The following is a 25164-nucleotide window of genomic DNA, read 5'->3' as shown; positions in this document are numbered from 1 at the left end:
AATGGGTTTACAATGATATTCATGGTATTTTTTTCGTGTATATTATTAACGTGTCTAATAAGTCCCCTTAAACCCCTATTTTTTTTTTTAACAGGGATTTAAATCTAGGTATACGCAAAAATAACCGGAAACGATTAATAACTTGAAAGCACTTGCTCGTTATTACTATACGTACCGTTGTAAAACACCTGAACAATTATGTATTGTTCCGGTTAAACCGCCGTGTAGCATGGACAAATTTTCTATATTCACTGTTGAAATCTTATCAAATGCAAAAGCTTGTTTTTTTAAGCTGGATGTGTTATTTATATAGTATTTACATATTATTAAACAATAGGTATAGGTTAATCTATAAAACAAAAGTAACATACATATACCTATGCTCAAGTTATATGCGTAGAAAAAAATTATCAGTCAAAATTATGATCGGGCGATGTTTAAAACTAATAGGTAAAGATCAGATTGTCTAGAATTCAAAAACTTAAATCTTATCACCTTTTTGTTTGAGTAAACATCGGCCAGTAAGTTACTAAAATACATAAAAAAAATGCGTTACAAAAATTAAGTAACCAGTGAGGAGGATAATATTAAAGATTAACATGATCTATATAGTAATCAATAACTATTACAGCTCGGTAATACCTATATGGAACTATAAATTATTGCCCAAGTTAACGACATCCCTATTAACTGTTTGAATATATCATTTGAAATGTCTTTGAATGCCTATCAGATCTCACAGTAACTATGAGCGTGTTACATACGCGTCTATATAAATGACAGCATTGGAATACGAACCAAAAAATGCTTTTGTACTTGATTGTTACTTAAAATTTTGATTCGGTCAAAAATGACAAAACCACAAAATCATAGGGTTTCCGAGTTTTCAGAAACGCCCAAAAAATATCCGGAACCTGTAAAAACATAATACATTATTACTTAAAGCTTAAGTTAATAACAATTATTAAAAACGAAATAATAAATAATTTATAGTGATTCCTAACCGTGCAATTATAATATATTATTATTATTATGTACGGTATACATAATCGTACACGCAACACATAATATAATTCGAGAAGTACGCCTACCTAATTATCATATAAATTCAAAACTCACACTCGAAACAGTGATGATTTTCTAACTCGGGCACGATACAAAACACGGTAATAATATTATTATTATTATCGTTATACTATGGTTTTAATAAACATCCGGTCTCGGCAAGTGGCCTTCCCGAAACGGCGGCGCATATCCAATAATCTGCGTCTATATATTGTTCGTTTATACGTACACTACTACACTAGCAACCTATACAACTATATAGTCTACAGACACACACACATAGGCATAGATATTATACGGTATTAGTATATATACACTTCGTGCGAATCGTGTTCGGTTGTTTTGACGACATTGTTGAATTTTAACGGACGGACACCGCCGTTCTCGAGAACTTCTCGTCGGAGCGAAAACAAAACGCTTTTCTTCGGTGCATCTTCTTTTATTCGCCGCGTACACACATGTAGGTATAGGTATTATACGTATATATAATAATTTTACCTGACACGAACATATATTATATTATTATATTATCATTATCTCTATCCACCGGCTCGTATTTATATACTATTATATTGTCGTGAATATAAGAATATAATGTCGTTTTGTCTGTCCGCATCATCGTTTCTCAGAAACTAATAAAATCTTTCGCTCGACGACGTAAAAAAGATTCTGCACGCCGACCGGTGATATCGCCACGTCGCAGGTATATGACTATTATAGATTATAAACATACACATTATAGATTATATAGGTATATTATATATATTATATTTATAAGTAAAGTATATATACCTGTAAGGGAATCCTTTCGCGCGAATTCTAATCGGACAATAATACATATGTATAATAACGATCGCATAACCATTTGTACATAAATATCTATAAAAACGTTGTACAGTAACGTCTTTCCAAATTACACTGTACACGTTTGATATTTTGGTATTTTTACTCTTTTAAACGGTCGAGTTGTGCTTGCTAAGCTTTTTTCTATATCGACAAGACCTAGCAGGAGATGGGTCTGCAGTCGTACATAGCTCACCCGCTGGTTAAATGGCTTACCTACCGGTTACCGCGTACACTGTATGATAATAATGACTATATTCAACTACACATATTAAAATATATTTATTGTTTAATTCTCAACTAATACTCGGAGTCTCAGCTCAACTTTTTAATTACATTATTATTGTTCCAACATTATAAACTATTATGACATTATTTTGCGCACCTGTTCTAGTGAGTGTGGCGTGTAAACGTTCATTATTATGTACATCGTCTATGATATTATAATATATTTAATTATTTAATTATGTAATAAGTATATACGTTTATGTTGCAAGGCAGCACACATGTGATATGCGCGTGACGTACTACACCTATATCGTTCAACGGTTGAATGAATGTGTAATATTGCAGCTTTGACGCTATCGATAATGTTGTAGTAATATTTATTTGTCACATGTTGCATGATAATAATTAATAACAATGCATATTATTATGCAGTTACTAATTAATTAATTTCATCACTACTCATTAATAAGTCTTAATTACACAAAGCATATTCCTACACGGTAACTAAATAACATTTTTTCCAACCTTAGATAATTGTCCTACAATACAATTGTTTTTTGAAAAGTCTTTTGAACGGTTTATTTATAATATAAATATATTATATAATGTTACGACTTTGAATCCATATAGTACCATATACTATAGTATAAAGTATGCAGTTCTCGAAGTTTTTGAAACTGTTACTATCGCATATCTTAAGCACGATACATTTATCATACATCGGTAACTTCCAAAATGTATTTTTGTATTATATGAGTGACAACAACCATTACATAATAATATTAGATACATACAGCTCAAGTTGTCTCGATTAGGACTTAATTCAATATGTAAGTATTCAGTTATAACTTATATGCAATACGTAAGAAAACTGAAAAGTCAATTATTTTTTAATTTATATATAATATATTATACAGTGAAAGCTATGTAATTTAAATTAAAAGATATGACTTATATGGTATGTGATGACGACGAAGTTGACTGTGACTTTGTTATAGAACTTTAATGCGATTTTGCGTATTGCATGCGTGAATAAGACATTATTTTATAAAAAGGTTTAACTAGTAGTTATACAAACTTTAGTATGTGCAAATTACAAAAACATCGGCTGGTCTGGTGGTTTGATTATAACATTGTAGAACAACTATACTCCATTCGTATTTTAACCCTTTGATCATCGGGTACGTACACGGAAAAACATTTCGAAGGGAAGCAGGGTTATAAATATTATAAGTCATAAACATCATAAATTATAAATTAAAATGTATAATATATAACTAAAAAACGTGTCCGTATTACATATTTTTTTTTTTTTTTTTTTGAAGCAGTTGAACCCCACACACACCCCTGTATACATACCTGCCATATGGCCATTATACATCGATATTGGAGTTACCTATAGGCTATAACTAATGCAGTAATATACAGTTTGAGAATATAAAAATTCAAATTTTTTGTCTTACATCAAATTACGAAAAAAAAAAATGACACACGTGGACCCACTGGACTACATCATATTTTTCGGTTACACGTCATATATAATATGCGTCTATAATTCTATATACTACGTATATACGTATACGTAATACGTATATGTGTATATGTCGTATATATGTGTATATATATGATTCGACAGGACGACAAGACGACAAGACGAGCAATTTCTCGGGCCACAACACCAATATATTAATTTTACGACTTTGAAAATATGTGTATACGCACGCACATATTTTAATCCGTTCTCCGACTGTACTTGAGCGGATATATATATATACGAGACATATATACCTAACAGATGTTTGACAGGAGTAATAAAACTCCGATTTATAAACGGATAACGACGTGCGGAGGAACCCATTTTGGGAGTCGTATCGTGTACATATATATACATCACACATACACAGAATTCATTTCGGTTAATGGGCAGATTTTGACGAGGGTTAACATTTTTTTTTCGTTCTCGTACGCGCGTTATATTTTATTTTCCTAATAATAATAAAATAGTAATAATAATAATAATAATAATTAGTATATCCTACAGGCTACAGCTATAATACTGAATACGTATATACGTGTATATTGTATACACATCATGCACCGCACGCATGCAGTTGTTAACTCTTACGCTTTTAAGTATCACTTAAACCTTTTTTTTTCCCTTTCGCTGCAGTATATATTATAGGTACGCATTATATGGGTGTGTTGTGTGTACTCCGCTGCACTGTATAGGGAGATTAAGCCGGGCGCGCACCTGTTACTGTTGCTCACGAAAAAACAATACGTATTATACACATTACACACACACATATATAGGTACCTATTTTACAATTATGTGTGCCAATTATTACGTATACGTAGGATGTGTACAACCTAAATAATATATCATATTATCATATTAAGTAGCGTCCGATCGATGTCGAGATTTTACACGACAAGTCAACATGATATTATAATATCACATCACGCGCACACACATATATATATATACATCGCCAAGTACACATCTTATGCGTACTATAATATTATATATACATAGAATCGTATCCGACGGCAGATGAAATATTTAAATCAACTGTGCGGGGTGAATTTCAATATAATATCAATAATATCATGTTATAATATTATGTGGTGTACGTATATTATGCAGCGTTATAATATACCCACTGGATATTTTCTCTAGCACGGTAATGCGATCCGTCGATCGGTTGTGGGGTTAATAACGAGGTTATTGAGCTGTTTTACGTTTCACGTGTGTCAAAAATCTCAATTTTCCAAACACCGGTTTGCCCGATTTTTTCTCTTCTCCGCACGAGACGTATCGCGTGTACTCTTTACGATTTATATATTATGTACAGGTATACTATTCGGTAGTCTCCGTCTTCATCATAATCTGCAGCGGACGTAGCGTATACTATGCGTTCGAGCACCTACATATAACATGTATCATTATTATTATGTTTTCTATAATTGAGTTTGGATAGGTTCGACCGTGAAAGTGCGTTATTTACATTGTTATATACGCGTCTGGTATGCGCGCATGTTCTCTGTACCTGTACGATATATATATATATACATACATCCGTCCTTGCTCTCGTAAATATGTTATAATAATAATAAAAAAAAAAACGTAACACTTGGTACGGTTCAAGGTGTCGGGATCTTTTTTCTTTTCTATTTATTTATTTTTAATGTTCAATTGAGTTTCCCGTCCAAGGTTAATGCGATTTTTCTGTACATATATATACAATGATGATTTCTAAGTCATTCGATCCCGGCACCTCATAATAGATATATAGATAAAGGTCTACACACTCTACACGCATCTCATCTACACAATATACCACTCTACCTAACTACGTGTATATATAAAAAAAAAATAAATAATAATAATAGACGTAAGTAGTTCATATAATAGTATACGTAACAATTATATACATACATTTTATGTTTAGGAATAGGCATGCACGGACGATACGCGCGAGCTCCTGCCGATAGGATCATATTAGATATCTCGAGAGTATTCCTTAGACATAATATACACACGCCGTTTAGGATTGCCCACAAAATTGATTAATATGTGCAGTTATACTCGATATATGTATAATATATTATATTCCATACGCGCGCTATATCTACGCGTATATACACATTAGTACATTACGTTTCATACTTAAAAAACACCGCAGCTCATCTGTATAGTTACATCGACCGTGTAATTATTATTATTTTCATTTTTTTTTTCTTTCATTTTTCATTCCCCCGACTCGGCAATTAGCTCGCTGCCGCCCACTCGGCCACGGTAGTTATCGTCGTGATAATATTCACAAACATGCCGCGCACCGCTGTGTTTATATGTATATATGGGTACCTATAGTGAACGAGTGGGTAGTGGGTAGGTCACCTTGCAGTACATACGGAATAATATACACGCGGCAGATACCTGTATCATAATATGGTAAGACCGTACGTCGCTGCGTGTCGGAGATAAACGCGACGTGTAATAATAATTATTATAATACGACCGCGAACGATATTATATTACGATGACGATTGCGCGACGACCGAAGCGAAAAAAATCGTAGTAATATTGTCCGGCCGGAAGACCGCGTATGATGTGTGCGCGACGTCGTTATCAATTTATCGCAAATTATCATGCGCAGATGCATTCGGTGCAATTAATGTACGTATCATCATCGTAATACAATAGGTATCGTATTATACTGCATTATAATGCTGTGTTCAGCGGTTTCCGATCAGTGCCGCGTTCACAATTTTTACACGAGGGCACGAGGTATGTATACTTTTATTTGAAATTGTTTTCAAATAATATTATAACATTATTCGATATAATTGAATGATTCGATTAGAATATTTTAGTTTATTTTACCACATCAACGATATAAATGTGTAATATAAAATAATAGCACAACGATCAACAACTACAACCTGCAGTAGGACGACAGCTTCTGAGTTTTGAAAAGGATAGATGATAATAATGAGTTATAATATTTAAGTATTGACTATAGACGGTATTTAATTTGGAAACTATAACATCACGTACCTAGTTAAAAATATGACAGTAATACCTTTATCGGATGCTTAGGTGGACGGAATAATAGATTATCTTCTGAACAATTTTAAGTTTACCACGCCACTGAATCTACGAATATATTATATTTGCTAAACCGTTGTTGAGTTAATCAATTTCACGAGTTATTTTGTTGTTTTAAACGAAGTTTATTTTGTGTTCCTGATCTCGGCTATCCTCAATCGTATGTCCTAGTCGCGATTTGTTTATAAACTGCTATTATCTATTTATATTGGCATTCGCAGAACCGTCCCAAAAATGTTCAGGACCGTAACCTAACCTAACCATCCTAATCGAGTATTATTATTATCTAATTCAATCTAAATCAATCTGGAATTTTTTAGCCCCACTCTCTAAACGGACATTGGTATCGACACGTATATCCTGCACAATATAATACATTAATACATAGAACCGTCTGGAGAAAATCGAGAAATAATCGTAATTTAAAACCGAACGAACGTTGATATTAATTTCCGGGCTTGTGAAACGGTCATAAATATTATTATAATAATATTTTAAAAAGTCACATAGACACTATAGGTACGAATAATTTATTACGCGCCGTTATCACTTATATGTACCGCGTGTGTAAAAGAACATTCAGAATGCTGGAGTAATGTGTTATTTCACTTTTGAATTATACGTCTACGTAATATAATATAAACGCATTCTGTCTGAATCGATTGATTCTAAGATTAATAAAATATATATTTAAAAAAAAAATAATCTACGCCTGCATAGAAGCCGCCGTGGGACAGTTTGACCAGTCAGCAATTGCTCTGTGTATAATATAATTAGTACGTATAATATTAAACGCAATTAATCAATCTGGTACAGGTTGATATAACGATAGAAGTATGTATAAAATATATATGTGTAACAAATATTATACATTATAATATTATGTGTAGACGACCGATACCGCTGAATGACGTAGGTACACCGTACAGCGCTGTATAGGTACATATTATAAAATATAACATGATTTACAGCATAATAAATTTAAAACGGTTTTCTACCGGCGCGGTCGTCCACTTAAATATATACATTAAAATATTGTATAATAATTGTATTATACATTTCACGTCATGACAAGTATGACGAGAGTTGGTACATAATATGGGCCGTAATAATAATAAAGATCGAACTGGGGAATTTTGCAATGATAAATTCTTGGCGTACGAAAAAAAGTGCGTTTATTTCAACTTTGATACAATAACGTTCTATTAATTGTAGATACCTACTGTATTTTCATATTGTCAAATACATATTACATAAAATAAATTTAAACTGTAATAGTTATATTATCATTAATACCTTAGATCAATAAGGTTAATACGATGCATGTCATTTTGATTTTGATACGAAAAACAAAATTATAGAACTACAACAAAATGCAATATCTCCCCTTAACTCTTGAGCGTTTACCATTGAACTGTGGATTCAATTCTTTCAAGAGCAATCCACATCTCTGCAGATTTCCATCTTCAAACGGTTAATGATGTACGAATAATATTTAACGAGTAATACATATTTGCTGCCCTAACATTTCTAGATTGTCAACCTCACAACTATCGTATAATTCGCTTGAGCTATAGACGCTTGGTCTCAAACCGTATTTTCCGGCTTGGGGTATTATAGTTAATTTGACTTTTGTCCTTTTCCAGCTAGATAATCTATGACGTTGTATCGATATAATCGATTTTAAATTTCCGTCTCCTCTCCTAGTCGTACGGCCCTACACACAAGCGTTCCGCACCGATAGCACGCTATTCTACAATCGACCTATTTCCGTAATGAAATCAAAACTAATCTTTTTAAAATCGTGTTTCGTGCAATCGTGGTGATGTTTTCATATTTTTATTTTTTACAACCCACTTATAATACGTTAGTAATAATAATAAATAGGCGTTCGAAAAAAAGGTGTCGATTCGGGGGACGACATAATCCTCTACACACACACACACTCAAAAATCACGACGTCCAACAGGTCGTCGGCATCGCCGTCGGTGCGTGTCGGAGTCGAGAGACATTATACGGTGCGTGTGCCTTGCCCAGTGTGGAAATAATAACGACATCGAAACTTATACCGCTCAAACTATACATTTATATATATATATATGTATGTAATTTGGGGAGACGACAAAGTCATGATATTGTGGTGAGTGTGTGTGTCGGCACAGTATATAATTTCATTTCAGTCACACTCGGGTGTAGGATTTCATTTTTGTACACACAGATATATATATATGTATATCTCAGACGGTGCAGGACAGATCGGACCGAACTGGACTTCATCGGGGTGGGACGGGACGTGCCGGGAGGTAGGCTCGGTGGCCGCATGTGAAGAGGAGAAGTGAGAAATTCTCGCCATATATGTTATACTTATATGTATATAAATTACCACGCTTATACATGTCACTGTCGTGGCGGCGGCGGTGCCGATGTTTGGAAGGGGCGTAAAACGAGAAGGCGAAGAGGAGAAAAAAAAATATTAAAACAACAACAACAACGACGACGACGACGACCTAATGTTGTATAATCTCGCAATAGTAATGGATTTTATGCGTAGTAACCGGAGTTCCGTTTCGGTTTAGGCGTGCGGTTGCCGGCGGTCAAAGACGAAGGTGGACCGCCGCACCTGTACACATATAAAACACACCACCACCGGCCGCCGCCACCTCCTGTTGCCGCGGTGCTGTTGCTTCTGCAGAGCTCTCGGTGCTCCTGCTCGCCCGTCCTCCTCCGCCGCCGCCTCAGCGACGACGACGACGACGACGACGACGATTGCGCGCGCGCGGAGCGGCGGCGGACGAACAGTGCGACCTCGCCGGTAATTAGTGGACCGGGCAGGATGTGGTCGGAGTCTGGACTCGAGGACCAGGTGCGCGCCGTCAACCGACCCGCGCCGTTCGCCCGCCGCCTTCCCATCTTGGTCGTCGTCGCTGTCGTCGTCGTCGACCGCCGCCGCCGCCGCCGCCTCATTCACCCGTCACTCGACCCCGCGCCCGCACCGTATTCCCCCCGTCGCCCCACCGCCGCCACCACCACCACCACCACCACGATCGCCGCACCACGCGTCTGTCCGTCCGGTGGCCCGTTCATTCATAAAAACATCCCTACTACTATGCTTCATCCGGATCGGCGGCGGTGCGTGCGTGTCGAAGGCCTCTCCACTCCACACACACACACGCGCGCGTACACGTGTACACACTCACAAACACGCACGCACACACGCACACACGCACGGGTACTCGCGCGCGCGCGCTGCCGCCGCCGCCGCCGCCACACGCGCACACGAGCGCTTGGGTTTCTTGAATGGGGAAAACGCGCGCGGCAACTGCAGCAGCAGCAGCAGCAGCAGCGGCAGCGGCAGACGACGACGACGACTACGACACACACACAGACACACCGACCGCGATCGTCAACGGTCACACACGCGCTTTGGTGTCACACGCGACTCAACCGCTCCGCGTCGATCTTTTCTACACGCACGTAACTATATATTATAATTTTATTATAATATTATTTTTAATAATATCGTTTCGCCGATATATTTTTCCGCGTCTATATAGTGCGTTATCGCGCGATTTTAATGACACACGAAATCCGTGATTTTCAGTGAATTTTTTGAGTGCGTTTTTTTTTCGCGCGTTTTGCCGACGCGTTTCAATCGGAACAATTTAACATACGTGTTCTGTCGTCGCGTTCGAAACATGCAAAAGGTTTGAAAAAAAAAATAACCGTTATAATAATAATTGTGTATACCTATAATAATATAATACGATTTAATATTTAAATTCAATTTTACGCGTACGTATATACACGTATATACGAAACACGCGCGCGCGCACGACGACAAGTGTTCAACGGACGTATCCCGGGTTAGCGTGAAAATCGTTTTGGGGGGCCGGTGATGCGTGATGGTCGGACCGCGCGCGATAACGGTGATGTTTTGCGTGGCGGCTGCGTTGACGTTGGTAGCGGCTGCAGTGGCGGCCTCAGAAGCGTTGGACTCCGTGGAACCCGGCGTCGCCGTCATGGAGTTGACGACTAACAACAACAACAACAACAACAACAACGTAGACAACAACAAAAACGCCAGCGAGAGCAGCCACGATGACCGGCGGCCGGGGCTACTCGCGACCGTCGTCGACCAACAACCACCGCAGCAACAGCCACAGCCCAGGAGGTTCAGACACGAGGCGTCCGCAGTGCGAGTCTTGTATCAAACCGGGGTGAGTACTTTTGAATATTTTCCCGTACGCGTAAATGTATATACGAATCGCGATATTAAATCGATGACGTATAACAATTAATATATAAGTATCGTTTTTACGCGATAAAATGTGACGATATTTTAAGCACCACTGGTGTGCAGCCTCAGTAGCGCGCCATAATAATAATATGTATGTATATAGCGACGAACGCGCGCGTGTGTGTGCGATCGTGTTAAGACCCGCGGGCCGCAATCGCGGCCAACTAGGCGCCTTTATAACTTTGTCGCGGACAGGCGCCACCACATATATGCATACGTATATATATGTATAAAATATATACGAGCTCGAGCAGCCCAGAGTGGAGATTGTATAGACCGATATACGTACACGAGTTGTGTGTGTGTGTGTGTGTGTATGTTTTTTCTTTCTATTATTATTATTGTGCGTATCTACCTGTATAACGTACACACGATGTAAACCAGATTGGTGGTAGGCAGTTTGAATAGGAAGCTGGTTTGACCGGATCGCTCGGTGTGTTTATAAATGTGTGTGTGTGTGTATGTTCGTGTTTACGTATATATATATATATAACATTAATATAATATATATTATTAATATTATTATGGTCTGGACGAGGATTCCCCCGGGACCTCCTCAGATAACGAATGCAAATTTCGTCGGAAAAGTATTTTATATATTATACTTCCCGGCGGCGGCGTGCGTGAGCGAGCGAAGGCGCGATAGCGGCGGCGTGCGTACCCCGTTCGTCGTTATTCGGCTCTTGTAAATACCTCCTCCGCCCGCGGTTCCGGCTCCGATAATAATATTGTTATTTTACTTATTAGGCACATACGTTACGTATATACATAACTTGTTGTAAATAATATAATATTAATAATTTGTTTTTGTAACGACAAAACAGTACACTGTTCGTGGCGCATTCGTTTAAATAATAAATAAACAAACAAATATTTTTTAGCATAAATAATAACTAAGAAATAAGAATATTTAAACAAATATAAATTATAAAAACTATATATTATAATATGTAATGTAGGAACCTTCCACATATTATTTTAAGAGCAGTTACTTCAGATAATACAGGTACATATTAATATACATTATAATAATATGTACGCAGTTGTTATTATAATATATTTATATGTACCTACTGTCGAGGAACTCGTGCGCGTATAAATGTGATAAATATATATAAAAATATACGCTATACGTATACGAATTAAGCGGCCGTTGGCCTATACGTATATGTATATATAATATAATACCTTTTTAGAATTTACCCCTCGACGACATGTCGTAGGGTATTGCTCTCGATGGTCCGACACGTGAGTACATTATAATATAACATGTATATAGGTGAATTCAATTATATATAGTAATAATATTATATTTTGAATAGGAGGACGTATATAGGTGTCGATAATTTTAGTGATACAAAAATTAACACAAGGACCTCAACTGCTAAAGATAGATACACTATTAATATCATATTACTGATGTTATGGATCGATTTCGATGAAGGTGTAAATTAGGTATATTTATTTACTCGATGAACCAAAATTATAATTGCAGGGTAAATAAAATATGTTATATAATATGTTTTATTCACTCGAATTTTATATATCATTTAATAATCACTCACTTATACTATATACTATATTATAATCGTGATCATTCGACAAAAGCTTCATTTCAAAGTTATCAACAAACTTCAGTATGAAATTTGGTGTATGCAATGAAATTAACGATGTTTGTAATAATAATGTACGATAGATGTGCGTGGGCGAAGACGTATTTCTTAAGCGTCTTTCAGTAACTAACTACATGATAATCATTTAATATTATAAATACCCCGAAGTACTGTATAATTTCAAACTGTCGCAGTGATCAATGATGAAAATCGTTTTTAAAACAATTGTCCCATGTACGTGTCATTTATACGGGGCGATATAGTATTTGACCGTTGCACTATAATACATAGTCGTCCCGTCATTATATTTAGTCGTGACTCGTAGTTACGGCCTCTCGTCATTAGACATTAATGAATGATGATGGCGTAGTACGATGGAATTTTTTTATATTTTTAATTTGTTAACCTAATTGAATTACCGTTAATAAGGCGCCGGGCGTCTCATCTCGTCCCTTGTTCGCAATACCGTCGTTACAATAAAAACATGGCAGGATAAGGCCTGCTATAGTTCACGTTCTAAAATAAACTTAAATGATCGTTAAAATATACCTACGATTTGTAAAAATAATTTTATTTTTTCATCGCATCATATAATTTTTTTAACTTTTAAACGGTGCTCGTTCGCATTATTTTTTACTTCACAAGATTCTGTTTTTTATCGAATTAACAAATATTTAAATTTACCTATAAATGCAAACATTCTGAATAATTCAAAACACATTCGCGTTTTTATACAAATTATTACAACCTACCTATGTATAATATATTATATATATATATATATCGATAAATAAATAAGTTATATAGTTGACGACCCTAATATTATACTGTTTTTCAGTGGTCATCCAACTTGCTGTCACTTAAATATAAATCTAACTGAACTATAAAGATTGCGTTTACGGGTGTTTAATTTCGAATTTTAAATTATAATAAATACATAAAAATAGGAAAATATTTTAACATAACTCAAAAAGACGTTTTAATGTATAATTTAAATTAAAATTAAATGTGATTTCCCGTCTACATAAATAGTTTCCGATTGGGTAATACTTTTTTTTAAATAGTCGTCTCGGGACATATAACAATAATTTTTATATCATAATAAATAATAACTGTAATGTATAGTGTTTGGAAAAATATAAAATCGTTACATTTTTTTTTATGAACTCAGTAAAAATAAAACTACATTGCATTTTTAGTTTTAACTTCTTACCGATAATATATTCACAACAAGCATTAAATATAATATGCTATAATATAACAAAAACAATATATACCAAAAGTCAAAACTATTAAATTGTGTAATATTATGATTGATATTTATATTTAAAGTATGCACTTCGTTTTCTTGTTCCCATAAATATTTTATTTACCGCGTTTATTTTTGTATAATTTATTTTCCAAGATATATAATATGTTGTGTGCTCGTATACATTAAAATATTTTTAAAAAAACACTATTATATTATGATTAAGTTATAGACGTTAATGAACACACTTAAAGAGCAATCTAAAACTGTAATATAATTAATTAATTATTGAATAAGAATTTTAAACAAGAGTGAAAATATATTATACATACCTACATAGTACATAAGTAGTTAGGAAGTGTAAATATATATATTTTTAAGATCGTTACATACGTACCTGTTTAAACGTATATTAATGACTTTCAAACGATAAGTATTAGAAATAGAAAGAATTATTTTTAATTAATATATTGATTTTTGTTTTAAATGATTTAAAAAAAATGTAAGTAATCTTAATAGTATATTATATTACATTATACCTATACGAATATTAATTGTTTAACGTTTAACGTATTTTAAATTATCGCATACTTAACCCAAGTCACACGTACCAGTTTTAGGTATCCACGTACCAGTATGGTTTGGGATATATCATTATTATTATGTATATCGTATACATCATTTGCAGTTATAAATTTCTAACAGAATCGCAATCGGAATTCGAACATAAACTTTCACATCTACATATAAAATATAAATACATCGCGACGGGTACTCATTGCTGTATATATTGTATATTATATATATATATATATATATATATATATATTATACACACGTTTGAAAAGACATTAGCGTGGAATTTCCTTGAAAAACATCGCAAATATGTATCTATATAACACATGTCTAATATATATTATAGTGTAGGTAACACGTGTAATGGTGGCAGCACGTGGGCTGACAAAATCAATATTGTACAACCGAAAGCCGTTAAATATGTTGCCGGTCACTATAATATTATTATAATAAATAACAATATATTATAAACACAAATGTAATAAAAATAGATTTAAATTTTCACACCGCTCAGACCGCCATAAAATTTCCACCCCAACGTACAACTTTTACGCCGGCCGCCAACGGGTTGTGTAATACTTACGTGGGTATTAATAATAATAATTATTGTAGTACCTACTACCGGTACTAAACTGCCATAACCACCTGTGCGTTTGTGATGTTATAAATTGTAATTTTGTCGATATGCGGCATTTATTATTTCGCCGTGTCATCGACCAGACGAAATTTTACACCTATATGGCGACAATTATAATCGACATATATATATATTTATTATTTTACATGCGATATTAACGTCCGAGTTTCACAACGTTTCAGTTACCTATGTATACTTAGTGTATTATATCTAGTGTAAACTTCCTGGTGTTAATTCGACAGGTAATTTTTTTTTTTACATTTGTTCCGATTTCGTTGGCGTTTATATATATATATACTCGCGCACTTCCTGTCCGAGTGGTAAACGAATTTTCTCGGGTCTCTTATAAAGCATAATATGTACATGTATATAATATTATAATCTATTATGCATTCGGTACGCGACACGAACCACCCGCCGAACCGGCCGTCGCTACCACCGCAGCAGCTACTGTGCGCCGCAATGATTATTATTCTTAGGGACAGACGGGGTGGCGGGGGGCTGTATCATCGCGCGTTTGTCCTAATAATGCGGTGCTCGTATAGCTACTGGTTTTGTCCGAGGGGGTGTAAAAAACAGAAAAAAAAAGAATAAAAAAATCGGAGGTCACACTAAAAAAAAAAAAAATATAGTAATAATAATAAATTCTTTATGTGATATTATTATAGAAAACACGGAAATTATATATACCCATGAGATCGGTGCCACGGTGTGTTTTTTCGCATCGACTCGGTGCGGTCACTGTTTATTGGATATTTATTATAAATATGTACAAAACTGTACTCTGGTGTAATATAATAATATCGTACGTACGTACAGCTCCGTATCCACGACAGCGTGTATAGGTACCTAAAGTAAGACGACGCACTACGATAATATTATACGCACTGCGTCATACAATATATTATTAGATATACCTACATGTATAGTTTTCCATTTTATCGGGAGAAAGAAAAACCCCGTTCCGGTTAATTTACCGGCCAAATCTGGTAGAACGGAAGAAGACGAAAAAATATCGTTAAATAATAATAACAATAATATAAAAAATAATAATAATAATAACATAAGAAAAATAAAACGAAAAATGTAATAAGTTTTTTTTCCGTTGTTCATCCGATGGGCACACATACATTTCGTCCAGCACGGCGTCGTCGTAAGGAATGCGGTTCTAGGATAGGCGTGCGCGATAAGGAACATCCGGTCCTGCGGATAGGGTCAATGGGTTTTTTGTGTATAAGGACGAGCCATGTTCGTGTTGTACACATTTATTTATTATAATATATATATATAAATGTATTATATTATATTATATTATATTATGTACGCATATGTGTGTGTGTGTGTGTGTGTGTGTGTCTGCAGTTGGCGACTGAGTTTTTGATCCGCGCTTCCGGTACGGGGGGGATCCATTACACAAAAGGATAAATGTCCTTTTCGGCGGAAAGGTCAGCCGAACAAAATATATAATAGTATTATACCATATATACATGAACATTATATGGCGAGCATGTCGTACATTATACATAGGTACTATAATACTTACGTCTTATACACGATACCGCACCCACGCCCCTGGGGATTCTTATAACATCGTATGTGTACCTACACATGCATATCCGCTACTAATACGACTGTCTTCTGTGTTTATATCCTTCTATATCTCGGAATTTTGACGTCCAAACCATCGTTTTTACCATTTGTCATGTGTGATTATCAGAACCAATTTCTCGCTTTTGTTGGTGGCTTTTTTCATCACTCGTTTAACAAAAAAAAAAAAAACGTTTTTAAGTCATATGAATGAAAACGAGTTCCTTTTAAGCATGCATTTATTAGCTATCAGCTATATTATATATTATGAATACTTACTATAATATTTTTATAAATTTAATTTCTTAAGAGGACGCCTTACTTGCGTATTATATTGTATTATATTGTTACGTTTAGCTCCGTTAGTTTAAAAATTAAAGTGAATCGACCTATTACTTAAAGGTAAGAACATTATCTGTGTTCGTATGTTGGTTTTACGATTATTCAGTTTTTAAGTGAGTAATGAAAATTTTTAATTTACGCTATATTATGTACGCATAACTTGCTGAAAAATTGAATCGTAAAAAACTAACATACAAACAAGATAATGTTCTTACCTTCAAGTTTCATGATAAGTCGATTTACTCTAATATTTAAACTAACGGAGCTAAACGTGATTTGCAGAGCGCAAATTTCCTATGTTACGTACTTGTTAGAGGAGACAACACATGCGGGTATGACGTCCTGTTAAGTTTTTGATCGTGAACGATAGAGATAAAATTCAGCTATGTTAGAGTTATTACTTATTAGTTATTAGATATAGAACTAGATTGTTACGAATAGTAATAATTGGTACATAGGTATTACTATAGCGCACATTTTCCAAGTTATGAATTTGTATAAAAAGATTTTTCTTGGCTTGGAAGTCCATGTAGTGTACTGAAATAAAACGACAATCATTTAAAATTTCAATAATATTATGAAATACATAAAAGTGTATAACGTTAGTAGCTAGTACAATATATGCATAATGCATATGTATATATATATAATATATATATAATATAGATTATATGCACTATGAAAAGAAATTATTCAATTACGTCGTTGTTTAAAGTTTTATATTATACGATTGGGTTGAATTTTGAACATTGCATTTATGCTAATAACATTTTCGAACGTTAAATTAAACAAATACGAAATGCGTTTCAAGGAAGCGTTAATGAAAACAGTATTTTATTTTTGCTATTATATACCATTTAGATGTTTCAGATATTTCTCCTCTTTTCTAAATCAAGTTCTCTATTTTGAACTGGTTTTGTTCATCTAGCAATTCGAAATAAATACCAACGTGTACATATACCTCATAACCACAAGCTACGAAATACAATATAATCAAACAAAATGTCCAACCTTACATTCCATCAGTCATGTGTATGCGGTTAACTTTGGATTGTGTTTTTTTTCAGACTCATCACTATAATAATTGTGTGTATATATTATATGTATATACTTTTTTTTCATTAACATTTTTTGAATACTTTGTAGTATGTATATACTCTATACATAATATATAATACTGCAGAGCGACTTCGGTACCGTCCCGGTGTTTTATAGTACTCAGCCAATACGATCGCTTCTGTGTAATGATTTTTAACGTTCTTCTCGAGGTAAATCAACAGGTGCGCGAATCTGGAGTAATATATTATACATACCTAGCATATAAAAAATACGTATATATATGTATACGGATAATAATATAATACACAAGCGCATTCGAATCACAATAATAATAATAATAAAAAGTATATATATTTTTATTATCACTGTAGCAGTCTAAAGAAGACGAAGAATAATATAATAGTTAATTTCAAATACTTTTTCTTTTTTATTTGGCCGACGGTCGTATACGTATATAGGTATAAAATATATACCTATATATAGAGGGAGTGATATTGATTTACGAGTAGATTTGAATAACAACGTGTCCGTGCCCCCTCACCTCGGGGGGGCAAGACTATATATATATATATACGACGGAGGATCGTGTGATTATCTTCTCGCACAAAAGGAACACGCCAGACCATTGGAATGCAACGTGTTCGATAATACTGTTGTTTTTCCCTCCTTTTTCATTCCTTGGCACCCTAAAACAAAGCGAATTATATATACACGCATACACGCACGCACGCACACACACAAACTCAGATATTTATGTACAATATATATTTATATATACATACATACACATAATATAATATACTCATCGTAGTCATAAACATTCACCAACGGTCCTTTGTTGCGGGTTATAATAATTATATATAGTGGGCCCTTCTCCTCTTTGTGTCCTCAACGTGTCTGTGTAACGAAAAAGAATAAATAAAAACCCATTATGTGTCTATTCATCACGGATGTGTCCTTGAGCAAGGGCATTTGACGATTTTTCTTCGAACCGAGAGAAATGCGAAGACGCGTATATTATTCAATATAGCTAGGTGCTACGGGTGACACACTGTCTGCTGCTGATGAGGCGATGTCGGGTACTGCAGCCACAGCTACATCATTGATAGGGTGGCAAAAATTAAACCATTCTACACGTTGTAAGCTAATATAACATCAAATAAATAGTAATATCAACACGTGCACAAAGATTTTCACGGAATACTAAAATTTATAGGTTCTATTATAATTAAAATTGGTTAATATAGCTAAATAACCCACTTGGATGATGTGGCAGAGGGAGGAAGCATGAAATGTGATGAGTTTCATAAAAACAATAACCGATTATTATAATTTATAGTAATAATATTACAAGTCCAGTATACTATAATAATCAATACTAAGCAGCACATTGCGATCAATTTGTTAAATAATACCAATAACTAATAAACTATATAAGACATCGTGAGTGACATAATGGTTATTGGAAAAAAAAATATTGTCGTTTGTTCTACATAATAAAATTGTCTAATTGATTTTGATTGATAAAACGATTACGTTCTTCATAGCTGGCACAAGCAATCTTATGCGAACTTGTTGAACACAGGCAGTATTACCCCCAACCCCACAAAACAATATGTAAATAAGCATATTAATCAGTTTTTGGCCATACAATTTAATTTTAATTAATTATCAATTAATTTTTAAATTATACTTCGTTTCCCTCAACTCGAGACTATAAAACTTCTTAAATAATTATTCAAAATATAATATCAATATATAGAATACACAAACATAGGTCCAACTTTATTCGTTATCTGTCCATCTATGATTGGACTTTACAGCTATATTAATAATAGTTACTCATTATATTATAATGTGGCTTATATAATATTATACTTATTGTACTTGGATTATCTTTTAAACACACGACTCACGACGCTTAGCTGTAGTAGTTCAATAGTCCATGACGTACATGTCTGGCTGAGTCACGTCTTCAATCATACGAGTGCTCAATTGCTTGAACTGTTGAGACCTGCGCTTTGCGAATTGTATGGATCCACACATAAATGTATATAATATAGTATATACTATATAGCATGTAAAGATTTCATAATAGGATACTGAAGTCTAGAATAGTTGCATACAAATTCTATAAAATTATTTCTGTATAGTGTATACTTAAGATACTATGGATTATGCGAGAGTTTATACGTAAAAATTACGCAATGAATAATTATAATAATTATTATGTGTTTCTCTTGAAGAGTTTAATTTACAAATCAATTCTAAGTACAATTGATACATAGATTTAACGATTATTGCAATATATTTTAAATCAATGTAAAAACGGCATGACGTATATAAAATGTACAATTAATATTTCTAATAACATACAAGACAATACGAAAGGTATTTACACCATATTTTTTATATTATTCAATTTTTATTTACTATTCAAGTCCAGTCCTATGGTGATACAAAGTACAAACGTTCTTTTCAAATTAAAACTACCTATTTCACTATAAATTATAAAGCAAATTTTTTTTTTTAAAACCTTAATGAAAATATTATATAAATAAAAATTTAAGACGATAAAACGCAAAGTATGTAAAATCGTGATGCGGTCATATGACGTATGATCCATTATTATTGAATGACTGAATTACAAAAAATACAATTTGAAATTAGTACGCTCTTAAGGAAATAACATTCGTAAGCATCATAAGCATCGTTGTAAACAACTTGGAATATTTAATATTATTTTAATATAATATCATAAACATGTGTATTAATAACAATTATCATACAATTTATAATATTTATATAATTTATACAAATTATTAAATATGAGTTAAAACGAGGTGGGCAAATAATGTTATGAATTTATGATTATGAACGAAATTGAATTGAAATATTAAAGAAGTAAAGTAGAATTAAAATTAAAGTGGCCGGCAATAGTTTGTATAACATATACATATATATATTGCAGTATAAACTCATTTATTTAAATTCTGACTAGAGCTAAGAAATGTATTGATTATGCATGTATATAATTAAAATACGTTGGTTGTATTTGAGCTATTTATAGATATTTTAAATGTGAAAGTTGTGTATAAATTTACTTAATATCGGGCAAGTGTATTATTAAAAATTGAATTAATAACCATCGATTCTTACCTCAGCCATCTTCACGCCATTTTATCAATTCATTTTAAAAAATAAACACATACAATAAAATTAATACTATTCACTGAAGTTAATAAATTAGAAATAAGCAAAAGCTCAAGAAATCGTAATGTGTGTTGAAATAAGAAAACATAAAAAAGTAATGTAAAATCGATTCGGTGCGAGCCTCGTCTCAACTGTCATTTAATGTATTAAACAAAGCAAAGCCAAGGAAAAATTAAAAACAAAACAAAAACTTCATTTAACACGACGTGGAAAAAACTTACTTAAAAAAAAAAAAAATGTTTTTTCAGCGGTCGAGATAAAATCGTTCTTCGTCGTTTAGGAATCGGTTCTGATGCGTATATATACTGCACGGAGCGCCGTATTATAAAAATTTTAACCGTGTTTTACGAAATATATATACAAAAAAAAAAAAAAAATAGTTTGTTTTTACTTCTAGCGGAGTAAAAGAGGGCGGACAAATATATAATATATTGTTATTATACATTATACAAACAGTACGGGGTAGACATAATAAGGTGTGCCACGTAATAAAACGTATATTGCGTTCGTCCTGGCGCGGCCGATCGGCCGACGTCTTCCGCGATAGGCGCGTCGCACGCACAGCGGTCGTCGAGGAGGACGGCGCGCCGAGCGTGGCGCGCGAAACGCGTTCCTCCGACCGGGCACAATATGTATATACACATCATAAACGTGCAGGTACCACGTTTTTCTTATGGTTCACGACCGGCGCCAACCGCGGTTATCCGACGTTATTATTATTATTATACGCGGACGTGCCCCGGCACGGTGCGGCGTCAGTGCACAGACGACGGGCGAGTGAGTGCAGGCGACTGCGATATATGTGTGCAGTGGCGACGGACCTCGATTACGCGGCGGCACGGCGGCGGCGACCCGTACGGTATATATGCACAAACATACCTATATATATTTCTATATAATTCTTAACGTGCGATCGAGTGGCGCCCAAATCGCGTCTGAAACCTGTCATTTCCCGTGCACGGGGGCGTATATTCCGGTCGCCGTCTCCTCGACGACGACCACGACGACGACAGCCCTTCATATTAATTTACCTATATACCTATACGCGCGTATATATATATATGTATTATGTAGACAAACGTGCGCGCTTAATATAATGTACGGAAAAAAACGAAAATTGTACCGATTTATTATGTACACAGGTATGCGCGCGCGTAATGCGTTATATATATGTTCGTTCGGATACGTCAACATTTTTTTACACGAAAGCATTTCACGGCATTCCGCGGGCTCTTTTTTTTCGCATCGCATTCTTCTTGATAATATTTGCAGCTCCGCCCGGTCGCGGTGCAGCGTTCTCTCTAGCCGTTAGAAAACTAGTCGGAGTCTCCTATATATACACGTATAATATTATAAATATATATATAATGTTTGCGTGTGTATACTTACCTGCTCTACACGCTCGGTACAATGTGTATATCTATATTATATAGCCGTGCATCATATTACACAAACATAATAATATAGTCGTTAATATACGTATCCGCCGTTATCGTACATAGCTGCCGTTACCGAGTACGGGCGAGATCCGCACAACCCTTTGTCGATGATTTAAGAATATAATATTCGATAGAGTTTAATCGAGTATACTCAATTAAATGTGTTATAATACATATGCAGAGTAATAAACGTGCGATAATATTATATTATGTGGACGACGGTCAACGACGTCACTGCAGTATATTATAATATTTAGGTCGGTAAATAGCGGAGAGCCACGTCTGTTTTGTTGCATGCACTACCTATATATATATATATGTGTGTGTGTACGTTGCCACGTAGGTGATACACGTTGACTTTGAAAAAAAAAGGACGACTTGAAAAACTAGGTTACCGCGTTGTGCATAATACAATGTACCTACCTATAATGTATATAATATTATATTGTACATACACTTGCCACGATCTGTGCCGGGGCGCGATTATATATACACGCGCAAGTAACCCCGACAGACAGCTGCAGCGCACCTATATAGCCGGCGGATAAGGACAATCGGTGCACATTCAGTGGCGGTGGACCCTACAGCATACATATTATACTTATACATATAATATCATATTCATGATTGTGTATGAGTGAGTACAATCACTGCGCGCATATTATTATATTGTACGTATATATATAGGTACATTCGGCGAGTTCCTCTTCTTCCTTTCCGCGCCATTGTCGTCGTCCCATTGAATGGCGCGCGGTAGTTGTTTTTATTCCGATTGTTTACCGCGAAAAAAAGAGAGAAAAATTCTCCCACGATCGTCATCGTCACGCATTCAACCACCGGCGGGTGGCCCCACGTGTTTGTGGTCGGGGGTGGTGCGCACTTCCTCGTATCGCTGTCGTATGCAAATAATAATAATCTTTTTCTTTACGGCAAATACGACGTACACGTGCACAGTTATTATAAGTATTATTATTCTGCACGACATCAGCCTGCAACGTTCGATCAAAATAATTTCCATTGATATAGGTATCGATCGCAATCGTTTTACGAGGGTATGAATGCGCGATTTGACCTTAAAAATAGGTAGATATTAGCCCGTCGTATATATCGAAACGCATACATTTCGCGACGATAATAACGTACTCAGTACCGTTGATTATAAAATATAAAATATTATATTCGATCGAAAGGTATTACATATATTACATTTTATCCGCGCGAGGGCAAACGCGAATACTAAAACCGACGTGCGCTTATACATTGTGTGTGTGTGTGTGTATAATACTATATATATATTATATGAGTTGTCAATCGCCGCGGCGGGCAACAGGTGATTGATGGGTCGCCGCGTCATCGTCATCTCGTCGCGAGCGCGCACGCGGCAAGAGGAAACAGGTGAGGCGGTGTGTCCGACCGTGACGTCGCGTTTCCGGTTATAATTTTTTTGGCGCGCATCGAACGCCGTACACACGCGCGCGCTCACGGAATACAACAACAACAATAATAATAATAATAATAATATGTACCGCGGCGGCTGTGAGCGTATAATGGACGGACGTACTCTCGGCGGCCGTCGTGCGAGCCGGGAGAGCAGCAGAGGAAAACCAGTTCCGAACGCGCGCACGGAAACCCTTCGCCGCCCCGCGAGAAGACCGAACCGGTCGCACGGCATGGATCTCGGGTGGCGGCGGCGCGCGCTCGTCCGCCGTTCGTTCCGTGAATGGAATGTCACGTGCGATCCGCTGCGCGCGCGGGCTCTCACAGCATCTCCGCCGTCGTCGTCGTCGTCGCCGCGTGGACCGTGCGGCGGTGGCGATCTCTCTGCTCGTTCGTCCGAGATGACGGCGGCGGCGGCGACGGCGATTACCCCTACCGAAACGCGTCCTCCCTCTGCTGCGGCCAGCGATCCACCCCCAGCCCGCCGGCGCAGAGTCCGTTCAAAACAGAATAAAAATAATAATAATAATAAAGAAAAAAAAGAAAAAACAAGAATGAAAATATAAAAACCGTGTACCCGCCCCGCCCCGTCCCGCCCGATGACTGGAAACCGCTCCGCTCCCCTAACCCATTCACTACAACCCCCCCGCCATCGCACGAAAACGTCGTGCCCATTCACTGACGCTCGCCGACCGATCTTTTTACGCCGCGCCGTCGTCGCATCAATGAAAATCGACTGCGATCGGCGGCGCGGCGGCGGCAACGACGATTCAATAATAATAATAATAATAAAAAAAAACACGCTCGCGCGTGCGCGTTTTTTTACTTCTTCCTGTCGCGCGGCCGTCGTTACAGTACATTGTTGCGTATCGTATATATATATACATATATATAAATATATACTATATAAAATATGTATTGAATCATTATTATACATATATATATACCATACCTAAGGTATATTATA

The 25164-nt window shown here is 35.5% G+C and overlaps 1 protein-coding gene across 1 annotated transcript in view; it reads left to right on the top strand.

Annotated features, from left to right (window-relative positions):
- Positions 1 to 10017: 10017 nt before the first annotated feature.
- The window catches only part of LOC114120457 (protein giant-lens), a 29161-nt gene continuing 14014 nt past the window's right edge, over positions 10018 to 25164 (top strand). Inside the window, exon 1 of the mRNA XM_027982368.2 lies at positions 10018 to 10965. Coding sequence (XP_027838169.2) covers positions 10651 to 10965 — 315 coding nt within the window. The 5' untranslated portion in view covers positions 10018 to 10650. The remainder of the gene's footprint in view (positions 10966 to 25164) is intronic.

The sequence above is a fragment of the Aphis gossypii genome, chromosome 2 (assembly GCF_020184175.1).
Source record: "Aphis gossypii isolate Hap1 chromosome 2, ASM2018417v2, whole genome shotgun sequence".
In the NCBI taxonomy this organism is placed as follows: Eukaryota; Metazoa; Arthropoda; class Insecta; order Hemiptera; family Aphididae; genus Aphis; species Aphis gossypii.
This window is presented reverse-complemented; position numbering and strand designations above follow the sequence as displayed.